The sequence below is a fragment of the Solanum pennellii genome, chromosome 6 (assembly GCF_001406875.1).
Source record: "Solanum pennellii chromosome 6, SPENNV200".
Taxonomy (NCBI): Eukaryota; Viridiplantae; Streptophyta; class Magnoliopsida; order Solanales; family Solanaceae; genus Solanum; species Solanum pennellii.
The window spans coordinates 56,848,461-56,872,929 of NC_028642.1; the positions used below are offsets into that span (position 1 = coordinate 56,848,461).

The 24,469-nt window shown below is 30.9% G+C and overlaps 3 protein-coding genes across 3 annotated transcripts; 2 read left to right on the forward strand and 1 right to left on the reverse strand.

Annotated features, from left to right (window-relative positions):
- Positions 1–8,435: 8,435 nt before the first annotated feature.
- On the forward strand, positions 8,436–12,848 carry LOC107023758 (fatty acyl-CoA reductase 3). Its single transcript, XM_015224551.2, has 10 exons — positions 8,436–8,700; positions 8,789–8,892; positions 10,449–10,651; positions 10,788–10,888; positions 11,102–11,294; positions 11,481–11,642; positions 11,728–11,809; positions 11,897–12,166; positions 12,240–12,367; positions 12,486–12,848. The coding sequence occupies exons 1-10, from the start codon at positions 8,622–8,624 to the stop codon at positions 12,637–12,639; spliced, it is 1,476 nt and encodes a 491-aa protein (XP_015080037.1). The 5' UTR covers positions 8,436–8,621; the 3' UTR covers positions 12,640–12,848.
- Positions 12,849–13,261: 413 nt separating this feature from the next.
- On the reverse strand, positions 13,262–19,658 carry LOC107023757 (proteinaceous RNase P 2-like). Its single transcript, XM_015224549.2, has 7 exons — positions 19,037–19,658; positions 18,288–18,680; positions 18,055–18,156; positions 17,774–17,946; positions 17,308–17,428; positions 14,195–14,263; positions 13,262–13,875 (listed from the first exon to the last, which is right to left on the reverse strand). The coding sequence occupies exons 1-7, from the start codon at positions 19,541–19,543 to the stop codon at positions 13,585–13,587; spliced, it is 1,656 nt and encodes a 551-aa protein (XP_015080035.1). The 5' UTR covers positions 19,544–19,658; the 3' UTR covers positions 13,262–13,584.
- Positions 19,659–21,638: 1,980 nt separating this feature from the next.
- Positions 21,639–23,681, forward strand: LOC107022484 (fatty acyl-CoA reductase 3-like). Its single transcript, XM_027917456.1, has 7 exons — positions 21,639–21,735; positions 21,823–22,015; positions 22,457–22,618; positions 22,704–22,785; positions 22,866–23,141; positions 23,231–23,358; positions 23,443–23,681. The coding sequence occupies exons 1-7, from the start codon at positions 21,648–21,650 to the stop codon at positions 23,588–23,590; spliced, it is 1,077 nt and encodes a 358-aa protein (XP_027773257.1). The 5' UTR covers positions 21,639–21,647; the 3' UTR covers positions 23,591–23,681.
- The last annotated feature ends 788 nt before the right edge of the window (positions 23,682–24,469 follow it).

Genomic DNA, 24,469 nt, shown 5'->3' on the forward strand with positions numbered 1-24,469 from the left:
TACTTTCTTACTCTAGTGGATGATTACTCTAGATGGACTTGGGTTTTTTTGCTTAGACTCAAGTCTGATGTATCCAGTATACTCAAAACCTTTCTTGCTATGATTTTGAATCAGTTTGAGAAACATGTGAAAGTTTTTAGAACTGATAATGGTTCAGAGTTTTTTAACAATGCTTGTGGTGAATTATTCAAAACTCATGATATTCTGCATCAAAGTTCATGTCCATATACTCCACAACAAAATGGAGTAGTTGAAAGAAGGCATAGACACCTTTTAGAGACAGCCAGAGCTATCAAATTTCAAGGCAATTTACCATCCAAATTCTGGGGATGTTGTGTTGAAGCAGCTGCATATATACTTAATAGAGTACCTTCTACTGTTTTGAAAGACAAGTCACCATTTGAAATGCTTTATGGTCGAGCACCTTCTTTGTCACACTTGAAAGTTATTGGCTGTCTATGTTATGTAACTATCATGCCCAGGCAAGACAAATTTGGTGCAAGAGCTGTTAAATGTGTCCTATTGGGATATGGTTTATATCAAAAGGGATACAAGGTGTATGATTTGGCTAAGAAACAGGTCTTTATCAGTAGAGATGTTATGTTTCATGAATCTTGTTTTCCATTCTTATCTAGAGATTACACAGAGTTTCACTCTGTACCATCAGACCATGAGTTCTTCCTGCATCTTGATTCTCCTGATCATATTCCACCACCTACACAAACAGCTTCTATTCTTCCTGAACTTCCTAATACTTCTATTTTTTCTTCTACTGAACCATCTTCTGTTAGTGTTGATACTCAGTCTTCTACTGACTTACAATCCACATCCACACTTCATTCTTCTGAAATTGTGTCTTTTCCTACATCTAGAAAATCTACAAGATCCATCAAACCTCCAATCTGGTTGAAAGATTTTATTGTACCTACAACAACTTCTACTTCTACTTGTTTATATTCTCTTAGTGATGTTATGAACTATGATTCCTTATCTCCTACTTATCAGAGTTTTATTGCTAAATTCTCTGCTGACATAGAGCCTAAGTCCTATGCTCAGGCTGCCAAGGATCCTAGATGGGTTGAGGCAATGGAGTTGGAAATTCAGGCCTTGGAAGATAATCATACATGGGAGATTGTGACTTTACCTACTGACAAGAGAGCAATTGGTTGTAAATGGGTGTTCAAGATAAAATATAAAGCTGATGGCACAGTTGACAGATTCAAAGCAAGGTTAGTAGCTAAGGGTTATAGCCAGCTTGAAGGCCTTGATTATCAAGACACATTTTCCCCTGTGGTTAAAATGGTTACTGTAAGGGTGGTGATTTCTTTGGCTGCTACCAGAAAATGGTCTATCCATCAGATGGATGTATACAATGCCTTCTTGCAAGGTGATTTGGAAGAGGAAGTTTACATGACTATGCCACCAGGTTTTTTTCACAACTACAAAGCTACACATGCTTGCAAACTAGTCAAATCTCTTTATGGTTTGAAGCAGGCTTCTAGGCAATGGAATGTGAAATTAACCACAGCTTTGATCTCTTTTGGTTTTACTCAAAGTCCTTTGGATTACTCTTTGTTCATTAAACAGTCTGCAGGAAAGATTGTCATCATTCTTGTATATGTTGATGATTTGTTAATCACTGGTGATGATCTAGATATGATTCAGGACACCAAACTCAGTTTGCACTCTCATTTTAAAATCAAAGATCTTGGTGAGCTTCGATACTTTCTTGGAATTGAATTTGCTAGAAGTACAGAAGGTATAGTCATGCACCAGAGGAAATATACTCTTGATCTTATCTCTGACTTGGGGTTATCTGGAGCCAAGCCAGCTAATTCACCACTTGAGCTACATGAGAAACTTACATCTACAGAACTTGATTGTCTTATAGATACTAAGGATGATCATTTACTCACTGATATCAGCTCTTATCAACGACTTATTGGTAGATTGTTGTATCTTACTCATACAAGACCTGATATCTCGTTTGCTGTTCAGACATTAAGCCAATTTATGCATTCTCCAAAGATATCTCATATGGCTGCTGCTACTAGAGTTGTTCGATATCTCAAGAAATCTCCTGGTCTAGGAATTTTTCTTTCTTCAGATTGTGATTCCACCTTAACTGCATTCTGTGATGCTGATTGGGCCTCATGTCTTAATACTCGACGATCAGTTACTGGTTATTTGATTAAATTTGGTTCTTCACCTGTTTCATGGAAATCAAAAAAACAATCCACCATTTCTCGTAGCTCAGCTGAAGCTGAATATCGCAGCCTTGCATCAACTGTGGCAGAAATTGTTTGGCTTGTAGGCTTATTTACAGCACTGAATGTCAAGATACCTCTTCCTGTACCATTACATTGTGATAGCAAATCTGCTATTCAGATCGCTTCTAATCCTGTTTTCCATGAGCGCACAAAGCACATCGATATTGATTGTCATTTCATTCGCGAAAGAATACACACTGGACTGATATCTCTTCATCATCTCTGCACTTCAGAGCAACAGGCTGACATTCTCACCAAAGGCTTAGTTTTTCGTCAACATTCTTATCTTCTTTCCAAGCTAGGAATGAAAAATATTTTCATAGCTCCTAGCTTGAGGGGGGGTGTTGAGGAATTAACAAGGTGTATTGCAGTGCATTGAAGGAATTGCTACAAAATTGTTATTAGTTAGTTATGTAACAGATTAGTTTGTTAGTATTGTTGTTAGTTAGTTAAGTTGGTTAGTAAATTGATTAGTTAGTTAATTACCATTAAGTAGTTAGTATAAAATAGTCATTTTACTTTTTCTTTGGAATCAATCAAGCATATGAATGTTGAGGCTTGTCACGTTTTCTCTCTGAACTCTCTCATTCTTCTTCTTCTTCTTCTTCTTCTTCTTCTTCTTCTCAACACAATCTCAAAGTCTTCATTGCATATTTTCATGGTAGATGCTTGATTCTAACAATATTTTGATAAAATTTTGAACATGTCGTTTGATAGAGTGTATTGGAAAAAATAGTGCATGTATTAGCTGGATGTATTATTACTATTTTGTTCGGTACACTTTTCTAACTTATGCATAAGTAATGTTTAGCCGACTCAACAAGATTGGGGCCTAAAGCCAAACCTTAGGGGCCCTAATATTTTTTTCAACTTTTTTTTTTAAAAAAAATAATAATCATGTATATATTTATTTAAAATCTATTTTTCTTGCCTTTTTAGATGTCAAGTCATTAATTCCTGTTTTCTGATCAATTTGTTTTAGTAATTCCTTTTCAATTGATAATATAGAGAATATATTCAAACTCATACTGTTGATCTAAGATAAGATTTTATCAATTTTAGTTTCAAAAAAAATTCTTTTGATCGAGGCAATAGTTACAAGAATTGTTAACATTGTTCTATAAGTAATATATACATTAGGAAAATAATCAAGTCTTACTATTTGATTGAGTATGTCCATTAAATCATTATCTTCTACTTGTATTGTTTCTTTTAATAATGACTAAAACGAAAATATATAAACTTACTAACTAAGAATATCAAATATAACAAAAAGTTCAAGAAAAAAATATATAATAAAGTTAAAATAATTAAAATTTGACTCACAAATTTGATAAATTGATATAATAGTATTGAAATAGTCTTATGTTCGTTTAATATAATGATTCTTGTTTCACTTCTTAAGATTTTGAAGAAGATACTCAAAAACGAATTCTTTTTTTTTAACTTGTAAGCAACAAGAAAACTTTTTTTTAAGAGAGAGTTCAATATTGAAGATAAAAATAATAAAATAGAGAATAAAAGAAATAAATATCAGGTAAATAATAATATAAAGTCAAGCATTTAGGAGATATTATAAAACACAGTATCCCACTTAAGGAAACTACTTTCAGAAAATGTTCATTCCCTTAGAAAAGTTAAGGAAAACTAACAGCTATTTTTTTTTTATACTTCTTACGTGTTTTTTTTTTGAAAAAAAATTTAAACATACATATAATTTTAAATAATATGTATAAGTATTCTTTTAAGTAATATGTATACGTATTCTATTTCTATGCATCCTGAAAAACTTTTTTTTACATCCTTTCCACTATATTTTGTGAAAGATATTTTTGTAAATAAATATTATTTCTAAAAAAATTATATAATGCATAATACTTTGAGTACACTAAAATCAAACATTACATAAAAAAAATCTCATCATAACTAACATAAATATAATTATATAAGCATTATTAATACTATCAAACGACTTTATATTTAAATTATCGAAATTTAAATACCATCGCATCAATCAGAACGAGGAGAGTAAATTATACTCGAACTAATTCTACTACCACTAGTCCATCATCACCCTGTGATATCACTTTCGCCTTGTACTGTGTACACATATATACATTAGTTGAAACTTTAAATATAATATTTTTGAGACTCAAGTGTATTCACGTACTATCTCTGTCCATTTATTTTATCATTTTCGAATTTGACATATTTATTAAAAAATAATTATTAATAAAATTATTTTGTCATACTATTCACTATTAATTGATATTTTTTTTAAAAAAAAATCATATACTCCTTAATAATAATTTATATAGTCTAATAAATATTTAAAGCATACTTAAATCACAAATTCTAATCTTTATTTTTAATTAAATAGTGTTATATAAATAGAAATATATACATATCAAGCACTAGTTTCTACTCCCTTTATTCTGATTTAGTTGTCAAACTTGTCATGATAAAGTTGTATATATCATTAAATAAGATGAGTTATTCGACATATTTATTCAATTTTTTTCTTTTTATATAATCGTTAAGAAAATATTAATAAGAGGATAATTTGACCTATCAATTCCATTTTTTCTTATATTTTTTATGTAGGTACGTGACTTTCGATGATAAAACAATTGACGCTAAGAGTTCTAAGAATAGCTTCAAAAAATTAATTTATTTTCTCGTTACGTAATACGTACAATCATATATATACACTATGACACAATATATAGGACCACAAAGATAATACTTTGGAATTTAGGATGTATACTCAAAAATCAAAGACGGAGAAAATGATAGGACCAAAAATTAAATAATGCCGAGTTATGAGCTCACCCTACTGATTAGAGGTGGTGGTTGGAACAGTGGCTTAGCTAATATTTTAATAAGAAAATTTAAAATTTAAAGAAGTAAATGTACAAATTAATTTAAGAGTATTTGACATTTATTATATATGTTTTTTAAAAAAAAATAATTTTAATCATATATAAATTGTAATAATATTTTTTATTAAAGCGAGTTTGAATGAACCCCTAACAATATATGAACTCTATCCGTAGATTGGATTATTTGAATTAGATGTGAAAATTTTGATTGGGATTTGGGAAAACAAAGAAAAAAGGATAAATAAAATAATATTTTAAAAAAGAAATAATTTTTTTTAAAAGAAAGTTAAAAAAAACAGTGATAGATTTCATTAAGTTCTTTCTTTGGAGCTCATAAATAAGATAATAATGGTTAATTTTGTTAGTTATGTGAGGCTTATAGTTAAATTTATCATCCTATTTTGAAAAATATGTTATGCGGTAATGGACTCAAATGAGCATTCTTTTGTTTAAATTAAGGGAAAATTGTATATAATGGTAAACTAATAATTTAAATTAAATGTTATAATCACACTTTGATTTAATTGTGTAATGTAACAAACAGTTTGTTGGATGCCTCTCTCTCTCAAACTCTCGCTCGCCACTCTCCCTCTCTCGCTCGCACCCTCTCGTTTTTATACAACACAAATGTATAAAAATGTATTTGTGTTTGTATAAAAGCAAGAGAAAATTGTGTATATACATATATTTTCGTTTCCCTTTCTACCCTCTCCCAGATCTCGCTCGCCACCCTGACCTCTCTCGCTTATACAAACAGAAACGAAATGTATAAATTGTGTTTCTGTTTGTATAAAGCGAGAGAAAATTGTATATATATATACACACATGTAGATGCATATATCTTTTCCCTATACACTTATAATTATACAATACAAATATTTCCTTGCCTAATTTTCTTTTGTCTTTTTTCTCTTTCTTGTGTTATACATACACAAATTATACAATTGATCTTTTGTATATATACAGTGAATTATACAACTGGTTTCTTTGCATATATATAACGAATTATATATTTGTTTTTTTTGTATATGTATAGCAAAATATACATATTTATGTTTGTTATGAAGCACAATTATGCAAAGTATAGCTATCACATACAACTATAATTTTTATATTTGCTATATGTGAAAATTGCTCTTAAATTAAACATTGTTTCAATCAAATATGATATATTAAGGACTAAAATAAAACTCTCTCTCTATATATATATAGAGAGAACCGTTTTGATCATTTTCACAAGGCAAATAACTTTTTGACAGGACATAATTTTATATTTTCACATTATAATCTTTTACAAGTTATGTTCCCCACCCTTAAAGAACTTATGTTTGTTTAGGCATAAATTTGATTGCAAAGCATAAAAATTAAAAACTAACTCAATTGAAGGGTAAAATTTTAAAATCAACTCATTTGAGGAACCGATCGTTTAATGAGATGTCGCTTACATAGTGTATTATAATAGATAAGGGAATACGATACTAATCTTTGTATATATTGAGCCTTTGAAATTAGACTTGTTCTTATTTGACACATATAACATAAACATAAGCCATAGAAAGTTTAAATTTTTGAATATCCAAAAATCATAGAACTAAATGCGATATTCATAAATTTTGAAAGTAAAAAACAAAAATCAACTAATAATCTAAAAGTTTAAATTCCGTAAACTAGGCTGGCCCTTGCTACCGACTTGACAATTAATTAAATTGGAGTAACTACCACTATAACCCTCAAATTTAATATAAGTCAGAGGAGATTTAATTACTTGTGTACCTTCACGGAAACTCCACTTTTCTAAATTAAAAATCCTAAAAAAAATATAAAGATTGGATCACCAATAAGTACTGCGCTCCATTCGATAATTATATTTATTTAAATAATCATAAAGATAAAAAAAAAAAAGTTAACAATTACTTCTACTTTAATATTTTAAAATAAAAAATATTTATTACAATTACCATGAAAGCAAATTATTGAAAAGGAGAGAGTACTATCTTTTCTTTTTCCTGTTTAAGATGTCGCCTTTATTATTTTTTGGACATCAAGAAATTGTACGAAGTGGTAACTCCGCATGAATTTGAGTAGATGAAGCTTTACATGGTATGAATTTGAATATTAATAGGCTTTAAAATAAATATTGGACATGCGATGGATATCGAATGAAAAAAGAAAATTTTGCATGTGGTTGAACTTTAAATAAAATTTTTATATAGTTATATTAATGTGAAAATAGATTATATTTATTTATTATACAAGATATTTATTCGAATATTAGGTTGTGATTTCACTTTATTTTTATTTTATATATAAATGTAAAATGTGATTCAAAAATATATTGCAAATAAAAAAAGAAAGATTTGTCATTTTAATTTTTGTTATAAAAAAGGACTCGTACTCGATGTTTGGAAAAATTATATTAAAAACAGTTGGTTACTGCTATTGATTTTTCGGATCATGAGAATTTCGTAGATTATGTATTTGAAAATTTATAATAATATTAATCGTAAATATTTACTCATAAAAGAAAAAAAAAAGATATACAATTTATTAATGTGACACGTTAAAATATTCTAATATCTTATTTATAAATTATATAATTTGCTCATATGATAAAATTGTATAAGCTTTAAAAAAGCTTAGACAATTTTCACAATCGTAATGATAAAATTGTACAAGCGTTAGAAAAGCTTTGATAATTTTTACAATCATAAGTTTTTTATATTTATAGAAAAAAGAAAACAAATTAAAAAATTTAATAATAACGGAACGTGATTTCAAATCATATCCCAACAGAGTCAAAATACTACGCCGAATATTGATTTGACCTCCCGCAAACAGAAAAATAGGGAGAAGCAAGGTGGGAAATAACTACTCCCTCCGTCCGGAAATGTTTGTCATGTGCGTTTATCAAAAGTCAATTGATTAATTTTCAAAGATAAATTAGATCACATTAATTCGATATTTTAAATAAAAAAATTAGATATTCTAAAACTATATGAAAAGTACTATAAATTACAATTTTTTGCATATTAATATGATAAAAGAATTTATCTTAAATTGTTAATTAATTAACTCTAAAAAATGAAATTATAACAGACAATATCGGACGGAAGGAGTATAAATAGACGCACTAAATTAGACTGAATCCATACAGTCAGTTCAGTTTTCTCTGGACCATACCTTGATATGTGAAAAAAATAAAAATGATAATAATACTACTATGTAGTAGCATTATTTATTTCTTTTTCCAATCTACCAAAGAAATTATCAACAACTTTAATTTCGTGCACTCATTTCTATTTGAGTCATCTATTTGTGTCCCCCTTTTATTATAAAAATAAATGCACCCTATTTCTAAAATTGCTCTATTGTGCAGCAACTTCTGTTTCCTTACTAATTGAAAAGTTATTTCTTGTCTTTTTATCTTATATTTCTTGATTTTTATTTCATCATAATAATACTAATACTCATGGAGTTAACGAGTGTTCTTAAGTTTCTAGAAAATCGAGCCATTCTTGTTACCGGTGCTACTGGATTTCTTGCAAAAAGTAATTAATTATTCTCTATTAATTTCTTAATCTTAATTGATGGGGTGTTTAAAAATTTTTTATTTCTTTTTCCTTTTTTTTGTCGTAGTTTTTGTAGAGAAAATACTTCGAGTACAACCAAATGTGAAGAAGCTATATTTGCTTTTAAGAGCTCAAGATAACGACGCAGCCTTGCAGCGTTTCAACAATGAGGTATGTATATATTTTTATTTGCTTTACGATCACGTTATCTGAAGTTTGACTTATTTAAATTCACGTATGAGAATTTAACATAAAAGTAGAGTACGCCCTAGCTGCTAAAAGCATATTTTTCATGAAAAAGAAATTATTACCAGATATTTTTGATGATTTAGAAAAAGATTGTTGCACTTGGTTCAACCTAGAATAATTATGATTCATGAGATGATAATTATTCAAAACCATGTAAAATCATTCGGATGCAAATTTCGGTGTAAAATTATGAAGAAGTGGATCCACGACTTAATTTTTGTTATATTTAACTTTTGAATTTATATCGTTGAGCCCATTACTATTACCGTGGAGTGGGTTTTTGTAATAAAAAAATAAGAGGAAAATGTCAGAGAAACGAAATATACGAGATCGTAAAAGTATTGCTTGCTAATAGTCTAAATATGAAAACTTTTGAAATTATAAGTTAAAAAAAAAAATTCCGTTAATTTTTTTAGTAGTTTTTCACGTACATATTTACACTTTATGTTGAAAATATTGTGATTTGAACTAATTGACTATACACTACAGTCTCTCCTCTTCCTCCTCGTACTAGTTTTAATACAGATTTGTTGAAAAGATTATACGAAATTATTATCATTTAATTTTTCCAACGTACTATTTCTTTTTCAATTAGAATTTTATGATCGTTGTTGCTAGATAAAAACCTAAAATGTTGGAAACTATATTAGTATTATTTGGTAAATATTTATTCGTCCGCAGAATTTATCTATATATATCACGTTATATTAATTTAAATTAAATGATTTAATAAGGTGAAATTCATGTTATAACTTACTCTTGGTATTTTTGACTATATAAAGAATCAAATATCGATTCATTTAATTTGAACTTTAAGAAAAGAAACTACTTTTTTTAATTAATATAAAGGAATATCTAAATATTCCTTGGATTTTCAGGGTTGCCGTACTATATTTATTTTTCTTCTATGTTTTTCTTCTGGTGCTACCAAGTTATCACCTAACTGAACGGACATTCATTTAATTAAATTTATTATATTCGTACAACAACTCACACTACTCATCATAAGTTCGATTTTTCCAAAAAAATCGTATCTTAAAATAAATTTGATCTTTTTAACTTTTTCTCATTTTATGTAATGTTTTTCTTCTTCTTTTTTTGGGCATTTTTCCCCCTTTAACAATTGAAAAATTGTTTAGGGAGGAATACATATAAAGAACAAAACCCGTATATAATATAATTGTCGATATGTTTATTTAACGACAATAATACAGTTGTTGCTATGTCATATTAAGTGGCAATAATATAATGAATATGTATAATTATCACTCTATATAAATCTAGCTAAAAGTTAAGCGAATCTGAATGCAATGCTGATAAATGTTTTGCGGCAATTTCTCTTTTGTTGTAGTGTGAGAAAGTTTGAAAATAATTGAAAAAATAAGAGTATAATTTTAAAAAACGAACCATTAGTAAAATGGTACAAAATTAAATGGTATAGTAATATTTGATCAATTTAATCTTTTAATGATGAACAGGCTGTCGCAAAGGACTTGTTCAAGCTTCTACGGGAAAAACATGGGGCAAATTTGAACACTTTTATTTCAGAAAGGACCACGATTATACCTGGTGATATCACAATTGAAAACTTGGGGGTCAAGGACACTAATCTGCTAGAAGAAATGTGGAGGGAAGTAAATGTTGTTGTTAACCTAGCTGCAACTACAAATTTCGATGAAAGGTATATATATATATATATATATATACACACACGTACGTACGTTCAGTGAAATTAGTAAAATATGATGTACAACTTGTTTGGTAACGTATATCTAAGTTAAATATAACGCAAATTGATTTTGTTCTTCATTTTTTAGATATGATGTATCCTTGGGACTCAATACATTTGGAGCTATAAACGTTCTCAACTTTGCCAAAAAGTGTAGTAAATTAAAGGTTCTTCTTCACGTATCAACTGGTAATTGGTACCTCTGATTATTATTATTATTTTTACCAAATAATGATTATATTACTGGGGAACGTCTTTATTAGAATATTTTTGCTTCTCAGTTGGGGCAATTAGCAATAATTTTTCTATGGACTTCCCAAATGTGTAACCTAAATTATAATTACCCTTCTTCATGGTAAATTTCATAAATGACTCTTTTTTTTTTTTTTGGTATTTGTTTAGCATATGTATCAGGGGAAAAAAGAGGGTTAATATTGGAAACACCCTATAATTTGGGTGAGACTTTGAATGGTACATCAGGATTAGATATTTATACAGAGAAGAAAGTTATGGAGGAAACACTGAAACAGCTGAGAGTTGAGGGTTCTTCTCAAGAGTCTATAACATCAGCCATGAAGGAGCTTGGCCTTCAAAGGTAGTATTAATTTACTTGCACTCCGTATTTATATCAATCCAATAAATACAAGACACACGTCTTCACATATAATGAGATTGCTATAGAAACACAAAAACTTCAAATCCTGAATCTGTCTCGTCTGTTGTCATAAGATGAGATATATGTAAATCTCCACTACTAATAGATGAGCTTTGTTTTATGAAGAGCAAGGAAGTATGGATGGCCAAATCCCTATGTATTCACAAAGGCATTAGCAGAGATGATACTAGGAGACATGAAAGAAGATGTACCTCTTGTCATTTTTCGTCCTACAATTGTTACTAGTACTCTCCGAGACCCTTTCCCAGGTTGGGTTGAAGGCATAAGGTATACATATAAATATTCACATACACTAAAGCTACCATATGGTTGAATGATTTTCATGTTTACACAAAAAATGGTTCTTCTGCAGAACCATTGATAGTTTAGCCGTTGGATATGGTAAAGGAAAACTCACATGCTTCCTCGGAGATCCTGAAGCCATCATTGATCTAGTAAGTAGTAACAATCTTCTCATTATAGCTGAGCATTCAACAACAAATAATGTCGAATTGTAAAACTCAATAATTATGTGCATGCAGATTCCAGCAGATATGGTGGTGAATGCGATGATAGTAACAATGATGGCTCATGCAGATCAACGAGGGAGTCAAATAATATACCATGTTGGAACATCAGTTTCAAATCCAGTAAAGTTCACATGTCCTCAGGAGTATGCCTTCCGTTACTTCAAAGAGCATCCATGGATTGACAAGCAAGGAAAACCAGTCATTGTTGGCAAAGTTAATGTTTTGAGTAGCATGGATAGCTTTCGCAGATACATGGCCCTTCGTTACATGCTTCCTTTAAAGGTTTGTTCAAAACACAGCGATAAATGAACTATGTTCCTCCTCCTAATATTAACATGAAGTTGTTGTTCTACAGGGATTAGAAATAGTTAACACAATACTCTGCCAATTCTTTCAAGACAAATATTCAGAGCTTGACAGGAAAATCAAGTTTGTGATGAGGTTGATAGATCTTTATGAGCCTTATTTATTCTTCAAGGGAGTGTAAGTAAACTACCTACCTCTATAAGATCTAATTCACATACACGGTGGTTTAGTATATAGAAGCTAAACTCGTCTTTTATATTTTGTAATCCTCTCATCATGTAAAATTTTGTGACAGATATGATGACATGAACACAGAGAAGTTACGCAGAGCAGCGAAGGAGTCAGGAATTGAAACAGATGTGTTCAATTTTAATCCCAAGAGCATCAACTGGGAAGACTATTTTATGAACACACACATCCCTGGGGTGGTAAAATATGTATTCAAATGAATTAAGTAGAAAACAAATTTGTTATTTCCTAATAAATAATTTACATTCCTATGTGGGTGGTTATTAAGTACCATATATCCTTTGCTGCTTATTATTTTCAATCTATCCAGTTTAATTTGTTGTATCCCCAGGGATACACTAAAGAATTGTTCCCATACAAGACTCTTGAATTTCAATTGGTAGCACAAATATATGAAATTCTTTTCCAACCAGTCTTCTTCTCTTGTCTACAACCTCTACAGAAACACCAGCAGCACCGAGCGACGGACAGACGACTAACCTCAACACAGAAAAACTTGGGATGCCAAATTGCAAACACCACGACTAACTGTCATTTTATATCTACCAACTATTTATTTCATATGTAAACAAAAATTTATAGTTGATATTATTACTCTTTCCAACTTTTAAACCATTTATATCATATAATCATTACCCTAACCAACCAAATTTATGGTTGACATTATTACTCTTACTAAGCTTTAAATCATTTATAGTTTATTAGTACTCTTACGAAGCTTTAAATCATCTACAGTTGACATTATTACTCTTACCAACCACAATAAAATAAATAAATGCTGTGGCTTGTTTACAATAGTGTCATATACTTCTGTTGTGAGGCTTGTTTGGTAAAAGATTGTATAAATAATTGGGACAATTCTGATAGTTTTTACAACTTCGGATTTTCTATGTTTGAGCAAAAGATACAACTTAGAAATCCAAAGCGCATGTCTAAATAAAACTTCAACGTCATGTCATATAATTTCATCTCACATGGACAGAAGCCCATAATGTGTTCATTTGAGCAACATGCCAACCAGTAAATCTCCGCCATATCATTAATTTAGAAAGAAAAAACAAAGCTCCACAAGAAAACAGCTGAGCAATTGACCAGGTAATGCATGCAGTTTGTAAGGTTCTGGAAAAGGTATCACCTTCAAATTTTCAAGATTGTAGACTGGAGTGAGATGGAGTTGGAGAAGCGGACCTCTCTTTCCTCTTACCAGCCAAACCAGAACATTTATTTAAGCTGCCGCCATTCTGACTTGTAAAACTATCTGAATGGCAACAGGCTGCAATTTGATCAAGTTCACTAACTTGAGAAGCTTCTACTACGCTTGCATGTTGTTTACTGTCAGATTCACATGAAGCTTGTCTGGTGATGCAGAGCCAAGTCCTTGAAGACTCAACCATCTCACCTGCCAGAGGCACATGCCACGACCCGTTCTCAGATTCCTGAAATAGACATAATAATATGAGATGTAAATATCCAAAGACTAAAATGTTAGCAAATCATTACTTTAACTGAAAACAGAAATTATACATAGACATGTAACTCCAATCAGTACGACATAATAGATCTATTTTTAATATAAGTTCATAATATATCATTTTTACTTTACCAGTCCAAGCAATTTAAAGTAATGTCATGCAACTTGTGATGGGATATCCAATATGGAGTAAGATGAAAGTTGAGGAGAAGGATCAAACTCCCTGCTTTCTGTCAAGGAAATATCGCTGTTTAAAAGAGAATGAGAGCAAGATAAGAGTATACCTGAATGACAACAGAATAAGTGGGTGGCATCAGAAGCTTAATCTCCCCTTTAACAAAAGTGTACTTGACCTACAATATTACCAAGATATACCAACTTGACAAAATTAATTCTTTTTTTCCACGTTTATCATGAAAAAACATCAGCCAATTAATCACCAATCACCAAGACTGAAACACCATACAACAATTTACCTCTAGTTATAAGGGGAGAGCGCATAAAAAGCCTACAGATAAATTATGAAAGAAAAAGAGAGCCTAGAGACACACCCACCTAAAGAGTAATGAATGAATAAGTGCCTGAAACAATTTTTGAAATTTTATGACATAGATGAGACCACATACAACAATCATTCATATGATCATTCATTGGTGAGGTACATGCTCCTGTATCAGCCATTAAAAATAACTTGACACTACAGTTATCAGAAGACTGTGTAGTGACCTTTCGACACTATAGTTATCAAAAGACTGTAACTTAGTTGCCTAGCATTTGTCATACCTCTCAGCTAAAACAGTAACCTAGTTCTTGGAGACATTATCACCTAAAGTAAAAAGTTTGGTCACCCCAACTGAATGAGATATAACCCAGTGAAAAAGAAAATGACCAAAATCAGATGTAATCAGTCATAATCTACTCAAGTAGAAAATAAAAAGATCAATTTTTTTTTTAAAAAAAATAAATAGTAAGAATACCTTATGCATAGGAGCACAAACATATTGCCAAAATTACAAACAATTTAGTTTTGAATGTTCTATTTTTACAAACAAATAGAAAAACTAATTGGTGACAAATTGGAAGATTGATGGCATATTTGGAAAGGATTCTAAAATCAGCTTATTTTGGAAATCGTTTTTTTCAAAAAAAGTACCTTTCTTGAGAAACAGTTTGTGTATGGCAATAAACTTGAAAAACACTTTTGAGCATCAATTAGTGTTTGGCAAAGTTTTTTTTTTTACATAAAAAATGTGCTCCAAAGACGTATTTTGCTACGTTCTGTTTGTATGTGTTAGTCTTGAGGATCATAAATCATAAGAACCTCAGCAGCATGATGAACATAAGCTAGTACACCACTTTACATGAAAATACGTATCAAAATTAATTGGCTCAAATAACTAATGTGTCTGCATATAGCCTAATCATGCCACCAAATAAAAGTTCTTTTGCTGACTTAGTCTAGAAGTAGGACATAGAGTAGCATAACTTTTGACATCCAATTTGGCTCTCTATATGTATAATTAATTAAGCTTCCGTAAGTAATAATAATTTTAAAAAAACAAAAAATTTATGGAAAAAGTATGAAAATATTTTTGATAAACTTTCTCATTTCATTCGGCAAATTTATAATATAAATATTGTTACTTATAACAATAAAATACTTTCTTTAGCTTTTTTTAATTTATATCATGTAAATATTGTTCCCAAGGATTAAATCATTTTTATTTATTAAATATAATTCCTATGGTTAAAATAAATAATTTTTAGTAAATTATTCAAAATTAGAAGCTTTAATGAGTATTAGTTACTAATCATATAAATTTTATTTCAAGAATGAGCAATTTTTGTCAAATAAGCTAAAAGTGCTTATTTTCAATTATTGCTATTTAATATAGAAAGGGGTCATATAATTTAAATAGGCTAATTTGAGCAAAATCTTGGCAATCCAAGTCCCCTAAAATCAGTCAATCCATATGTGCCACATAGGAAGCACATGGATTGTGTGTTTCTTCATCTTTAATCACAACCCTTCAAGTTGATCTAATTGGTCCTCATTAATTCAGCCTTTTGCCCAATATTCGTTAATAATATTTCTATTTTAAAATCCCTAATTATCTAATAAAACGGCCCAAATTATATAAGACAATTTTTCCCTATAATTAATACACCTACCGCCCCTATACTCAATCTCTCCCCCACAAAGAAACTCGTTTCTCTTTCTTCCCCAAACCGATACCCCTAATCTTTTCTACAGACAACTACATTATCCATACCCTTACGCTCCTCCTTCCCCAAAAATGATAGACACCCACTTCCTACTCCCTCTTCCTTCAAATCGCCGCCCATCATCTCTTTGTCATCACCTCGCCGATCCCTCTCTTAATGAGAACCATTAGATCAAATTAAAGGATTGAGATTAAAGATGAAGCACAACATCCATGTGCTTCCTCCGTGGCACACATGGATTGGTTGATTTTAGGAGATTTGGATTACCAAGTTTTTGCTCAAATTAACCTATTTAAATTATATTCCCTTTCTTTATAAAGTAACAAGAATTAATTAAATTGAAATTAATCACTTTGATTGTTTAAGCTTCCTAATTAAATTGGTCATTTTAAAAATAAAATTCGGATGAATTCGTAACTAATTTATTGTCTAAGATTCCTAATTTTGAATAATATACAAAATATATTTATTTGCAACGATAGAAATTATACTCAATCAAAAGAAAATGATTTAACCCATAAATGTAAAATATGATAAAGTAGTAAATGTTATTTATATATTTAATTTTTATATGAACAATATTTATAAAATAAATTTGCTGAGTGAAATGAAAAAGCTTATCAAAAATATTTTCATACTTGCCCATGAAATCTTTGTTACTTTCTATAATTACTACTACTCAGAAGCTTGCTTAATTAATTAAATATGGAGAGCTAAAATTGGGTGTCAACAATTAGACTTGCTGTTAGTTTGATTATGAATTACATTAACCTAATATTATTGATGAAGAAGAAAAAAGGAAATGCAAGGCACCATGAAATATTTTCTGATTCCTTTTTTTCCTTTAAAATTATAGATAACAATTCATTTTTGCCATCGAAGGTGGTTTGAGATAAAATTTAATATATGATATTATTTTCAATTCAAGAACACAAGGGTTTTAAAGCCAGTCCATTACTTCTGAATTGATTGCATTTTTCAAAAGGAAGAAGAAAGTAAAATATAATTCACCATCCAAATCCCACAATTTCAATCAATCTATCAACTGAATGGAGTTCAATTATAGGTAAAATATGAAAACAGAAGTTATAAAAAAGTTTATTTCAAGAATGCATAAAAATATGACGGTAAAGAATGAAATTAATATTAGAATAAGTTTAAGCAATTGAACCTGATGTCTTTCTTTCCATCGGGCAAAAAAGCTACTACCCAGGAGCTCAAAGATGTGATCTCTCATTTCATCATTTGTCACGAGCAAACACTTACGTTTCACTGCTGCATAAAGCCAGTACCTATATCATATTGCACAATGTCACATAGTATATATTCACTGATTATGCTCCAGGAAAATAATATTCAAATCATATGCCCAGTCAAATGGAAAAGAAAATGAGGTATTTTATCATTAAGGGGGTAAAAAGTTCAATGTTTCAAATTCTCGAAGGAGCTACAAGGAAAGCAAGATAAATGATGACTACAAGAGGCCTCAAGTCTCAACATTGTAAAAGGTGAAATGATCAAGGTAATGGAAATCAACTATCATATAACACTGCAATATCCAATTTTTCTTTGATCATTAGAATATTTTTTTAAAAAACTAGTGTAAAGGAGAAGTTCAAACAGTCTTCAGTTTTTACCAGTCATCATTGGATCCAAAGGGTGTTCCGTAAAGTATCTTTTCATTTATCCACTCTTCAAGCAACTCTCTATAGCCAGCATTCTCAAAAAGTGTACGAACACGCTTTTTGTGTAAAATGACCAGTGGCCACTTGTTGCTCCTGCTATGCAATTCCTTCACAACAGCAACAAGCTGCTCTATTGCAATACAGGATGGAACATGAGTCAAATAGCTGATTTAACAACACCAAATGGAAAGACAAGATGAAAGGCAATAAATAGCAAACTTAATATTATCAACCTGTGCAATACTAAAGCCTCCCTCAGCAAAATTCTGCTGAAAGAGCCCAACATTTGCTGCATCTACTACAGCATCATAATCTGAATGCTTTTCCAGCCAGTCCTAAACAATTCTTGGAGAAGTTAGGAAAAAAACTCAAAAAATACTTGAGAGACGCAGCATATATGTTGCATTTGATTAGAATAGTTGTGGTAAAACACATACAAAGAAATAGCTAAAGATAACTTCCTCACCTGAAATTCCTTAAAATTCGAATGGACTTCCCTTTCCATTGCCAAAGAAGCAACTGACTCTGCAAATCGTTCCGTCTCCGCTCTGTCAATATCAACACATACCAACTGTTCACCACAAGATAGACACCTCCCATCTGGAGCTATTTGGGACCTCTGTGCAAGCCATTTACCCTTTCGAAGCCATCCAAGACCATGCCACCCTCCACCATTTTGTAAAATTGCTTCTTTCACCTGATCCATATCCCCGTTGGATAACCCCACCTTAGTTGCCATTTTCCCCCCAAACCAACTCTGTATGATTTCTGCTGTCGAGTCACTTACGCTCCTGATTGACATTCTCAGTTTATGTAAATACTGATAGACCTTCTCTTCCCGTTCTTTCTCCACACTCACCTAGAAGGTAAAAGTTCAATCAACAATTATGCCTCAATTCCAAATAGTTGGGTCATCATTAGGAATCCCAAACCTATATACTACAACTCGTTGAACTATTGATCAATTGACAAATTGGACTTTCCCGCAAACAAAATACATGCTGCATTTTTATGTGAGTAGTACAAATTTGCCTCCTCCCCACAACACAGAATAGCAACCAACAGAAGCAGCAAAAGTGCTGGCAACTCAAAACACTGAAAAAAGACTTCATCTTGAACCACAAACTAAACAAACTACAATTGAAAATTACCTAAACACTCATCAATAAATCAATTAGCAATAACTGGGACCATTCAATGACAAAAAGAACTCACCTTTAACAACCCAGCAAGCTCAGCTTCCTCAAGTTGCAAACCAAGAGACCGCATGTGTTCTTCCACTTGATAGGCCTTATCAGCCTCACCCATCTTACAAAAACAAAACAAAGCCGGTCCATAAGTCCTTAACTTTCCACAATTCCCCACCCCTTTAGCCAACTCAAATGCTCTGTCACCGTCATCAGTTGCTGCCGCCAGCCGAGCAACAGCCGTGACAGTTGCCTCATTAGGGGTTATATTACACGAACCCATATGTTCAAAAACTCGAAACCCAAATTGAATAGCGTCATTTTTCGTTGATGGGTCTGAAAAAGAGTTGGAGCAGATGTAAAGAAAAGAATTGAAATGGTTACTGGAAAGGCGGATTGTTGAGGCATCTGAAATAGCGGATTCGTATAAGGAGATGGCAGTAGAAAGATCTTTGGTTTTGGAGCAATTATCTAGGCTTGACCGGAATTGACCTTCTGGGGTTAGGTTTTTCTTCTTGTTTTTGGCTTTGTCCATTTTCCGGTAGTAATGGCGGCAGCGGCTGCAGCTGCGGCGGCGGAGAAATAGTAGCTACACCTGGGTTTGGGTTTTGGAGTATGATTTGAGGGTTTAGTAATATATCAATGTTAAAGACATTACTTAATTGTCTTCCAAGGGTCCAAATTAAATAAATTAATTAATTACTATTAAAAAAGGGCTCTTGGGAAGACCTTTTAGGTGGGCTATTTTCAATTTTTTCATACGTGAATACAAAATTAATAGAAAACTGAATATAATTTTATAAAAGCATTACAAAATCCTGGATCAATTATTTCTTTTTGTCATATTTTATTGATCTCAATAGAGAAATCAAAAAAATTTAATTTTGTATATTTTTTAAAGAAAGAAATTTTCTTAGGGTAAAACTTAGAATTACGTGGATAATGAATTCTGGTCTCTAAATTTTTACACTTAAATAACATTTTTTTATAGGAGAGTTTAATATTATACTATATGTCTGACTTATACATCACATGTTACGCTCTCATCACTAAATTTGTCCCTTGTTATCATTTGAATTTTAGGAAAAAAGTTTTAAGGAAATTTTAATATATTTGACTTATGGTTAATATTGATTAGTAATATTGTTCTGATTTTGAAATAAGCACTCCATTTTAAAATAAATTTATAATTAGCTTTTGTTTAAAGCTGAAAAATAATTTACGCTATCATACAAAAATATGATCAAATATTTATCTGTATAATTTACGTAAATTTCATTATATTAGAAGTTAATTACATTATTTTTCTACTTTTTTTTAAATTACAAAAAAATCTTAAAATGTATGAATTTCAGAAACATCTTTGGACTTTCGGATACATCACTGAACATCCGGATATATAGGCGAAGGATGTATCTGAGGGGGGATAGGACATCCAGATACATTAACATACATCTAGATACATTAGTGAGGATGTATCATAGAGGAGATAGATATATCCGATAGGAGGATATTTGGATATGAATGTATTAGTGAGAGAAAAGTGATGATATAAATATATAGATTATAATAAAAATAAAATATAAATTTTACGTAATTTTTTCTATTTTGATTATCTAATACAAATATATTCTAATCCATATTTTTGAAAAATGATTACTTTTGACTTTTTAAAAGGGTAAGCATACAACCCATTGAATTTTTTTGTTAATATTTTGAAATGAAAGTTTGGCTAGCTAAGGGTTTGGCTAAAATATTTTCAGGTTACGCCAAACTACTCTTTATCTTAGATTAGATGGTCATATAATATACTAGTCTTAAATTTCTCTTATTTTTCTTGTTTATTTCTTAACTTTTGATTTTATTTTTATTTTTTTATCACCTGCTATGAACTTTTTTATTTGGAAGCTAAAAACTTGTAAAAGAGAAAAAGAAGAGTTGAATGTTGGAACGTAAATATTAATATCAAACATTTTAGTGATATAAACTTATAAGTAAAACACTAACAGTAAAAAAAAAAATTGGTTATTTTTCTTCTCTTTTTTTCTTTCCTTGAAATATGCTTTTGTTCAAAATGTATCACATAACTTGACATAAATAAATTATTTAATGGGAAAATTGTATATAATAACAAATTAATAACCTAAAATAAATGCAGTAGCTAGGGTTTGATTCAATTGTGCTCCATAGCAAACGTTTGCAAAAAATTTTCAGACGCTTCTCTCCCAAATATCTCGCTCGCCACTCCTCCAATCTCTCGCTCGCTTCCTCACTTTTTATACAAACACAAGTGTATAAAATTATTTCTAATTGTATAAATCAGAGAAAATTGTATAAATACATATATTTTTGTTCCCCTCTTCCAGATCCGCCACTCTCCCAAATCTCGCTCGCCACCCTCGCCTTTCTCACTTATACAAACAGAAGCGAAATGTATAAATTGCGTTTCTGTTTGTATAAAGCGTGAGAAAATTGTATAATCATTAACTCTGCTGCTACCACCAACTTTGATGAGAGGTACATATATATATACAAATTAATATATTTTTCTAGTTTATTTATTAAAAAATATTTGTACACATTTTTTTTTGGCTAATTTTTTTTATTTCAATTCTGTTTTGAACAGATATGATATTGCAATGAATATAAATGTAGTCGGGGCCAAGAATGTCCTCAAGTTTGCTAAGAGTTGTAAAAAAGTAAAAATGCTTCTTCATGTATCTACCGGTACGAGTTTATGATTTTTCATCTCCGTTCTATATAAATATATGATCGATGATGCATGAAACATAAACTCTTGTTTTTTATACGCAGCTTATGTTTGCGGCAAAACAACAGGAATTTTATCAGAAAAATCGTTAGTTATGGGTGAGACGCTGAACAAAAACTCTTATTTGGATATGGATAAAGAAAGGAGCATTATAGCAAGCAAATTTAGGGAACTTAGAGCTCAAAATGCGACAGCAAAAGAATTGACAATAGGTATGAAAGAACTCGGCCTACAAAGGTTATTACAAGATGCCATATATTAAAAAATTAAATTCATTAAAGAATTATCCGTAAAGTTACTGTGCTAAAGTAATAGTCAATTTCTTTCGTTGACACTTTTAATAATAGTCATGCTCCCTATCTGAAGGTACAAAATTTTTTTGTTTCAAATTTTTAATATAAAATTCAATATAAGTAGACTTACTCTATTAAATAGACTAGGCGTTAAAAGACGGTTTCTCGAACCAATCCCATTATATTACAACTATCCTAATAACATATGGTATGGAAATTGATCTTAATAATGTTAGGTTGTGAAGCCTGATTAATATTCGATGTACAGTTTATCCACGGGGTGTTACCACGAACAGTTGGTTTCTCTCTTTAGATCTCGAAAGTTCTTGTGTTCTTTATTCATCAAGTGTGTCTGTGGATTCGATCTTAACAAATAATTAATTAGGGCAAGGTTACATGGATGGCAAAACACATATTCTTTCACAAAAGCAATGGGAGAGATGATTTTGGGAGACTTGAAGGAAAATGTAGAGATTGTTATCATACGTCCAGCGGTTATAACTAGTACCTACAAAGAGCCATTTCCTGGATGGATAGAAGGAGTAAAGTAAGTGTTATAATCATCATTCATCGGAGCGTAATTATGTATTTTTCTTTTAATTTACATAGTTCTGTTATTTTTCTAATAACAGAACAGTGGATTCATTTATTTTGGCTTATGGAAAAGGTGTACTGAAATTCTACTATGGTGATCCTAACTCAAAATTTGATGCGGTAATTATTAGTGATTTTCCTACTTGTACGACTCATAAGTTTGGCTGGCTCTGATTAATTAATTCTTATTACTTACACAGATTCCAGGAGATATGGTGGTGAACACAATCCTTGCCGCGATTATAGCACATGAAAATCAATATTCTCAACAAGTAGTTATTTATCACAGCAGCTCTTCTTTAAACAATCCTCTAAAAAATTCAGACTTAATGCTTTACGCGTTTAACTATTTCACAAAAAATCCATGGGCTAATAAAGATGGGAAAATGATCAAAGTGAAGGCTCCTATGCGTCCATTTAGCAGCATGACTAGCTATCGCAAACACATTTCAACTCATTATTTGCCACTCTTAAAGGTTGCAAAAAATTTGTGTTATCCATACATGATTATGAACAAAAGCTACACTTTCAAATGCTAACTCAATCATGTTTTAAAACTCTTTAGATGTTAAAGTTTGTGAATCAAGTTTCATGCCATCGCTACGAAAAAAACTATCTACTTATGAAAAAGAAGATATCTAAGGCTATACGTCTGACTGAACTATACGAACCCTATGTGTTTTTCTATGGAAGGTACGTTATAATTAAGTTACATTATTCTCTATATATTTTCTCTCGTAATTCCAACAATATTATATGCATATACTTATTTTACAGTTTTGATGAGGTTAATGCTGAAAAATTGAGATTGGCAATGAAGGAAATTAACATGGATCAAGTGCTTAATTTTGACTCACGTTGCATCAAATGGGAGGATTACTTTATGAATGCTCACATTCCTGGTGCTGTCAAGTACCTCTTCTAAGGATTATATGCTTCAGCTTTTAATTTGTGTGTACTTGTTATGCAATATTATCATGTCTAAATTTAATAAAAGTGATACAAATTTGGGTTTTATATTCGAACCGATTTTCAGTTTCAATATTTTTCTCAAATGTTGTTATTTGTAGTTTTGATGATTTGACAAACTTAGGGACCTCATAAAGGTACCGGGTTTTCTACTTGAGTATTGCAGGTGTCTTGTTTGAAGTATTGCAGATGAAACAAACTCAGGGACCTAGTAGAGGTACCAGGCTCTCTTGAGAGTGAGCTAGTCGACTGCCAGCTGGAGATAGTACAGAAAGTAGGTGCACACTTCCCGATGGCGTCAGAAAGTGTGACCTTTCCAACCAATGGCAAGATGTTTAGGAAAGGGACTTGTCAATACAAAAGACACTTTCCTAAACACTTTTTGGTAGTTTTTGCAACTTGATAAACACTTTTCAAGAACTCTTGCAAAGGCTAACAAAAAGGAAAAAGGCAGAATCATTCCTCGAACAACAGCAACATCTGGAGCTTTTCGTCTAGTTGTTTTAGGAATTTATTCTCTTGTTCGTAAATTGTAAACCACTCCTAAATCTATAAAGGAATTGGTGTGTTGAGTTAAAAGTCTAGGTTGTCCAGGTGGGATTGCTTAGTGGGTAGATTGTTTTTCTACTTTGGCTTGTTGAGCAATAGAGGTCTATTGCTTAACGGTAAGATTGATAACTCTTTCTTACATTTGGTGTAATCGTGTTTCGCTTTTGCTTTTGAAGATTAGTGAAAACGATTGAAAATCCTGTGAGACAGGTCGTGGTTTTACTCCCTTAAGCAAGGAGGTTTCCACGTAAAATCATTGTGTTGATTTTACTGCATTCAACTTTCT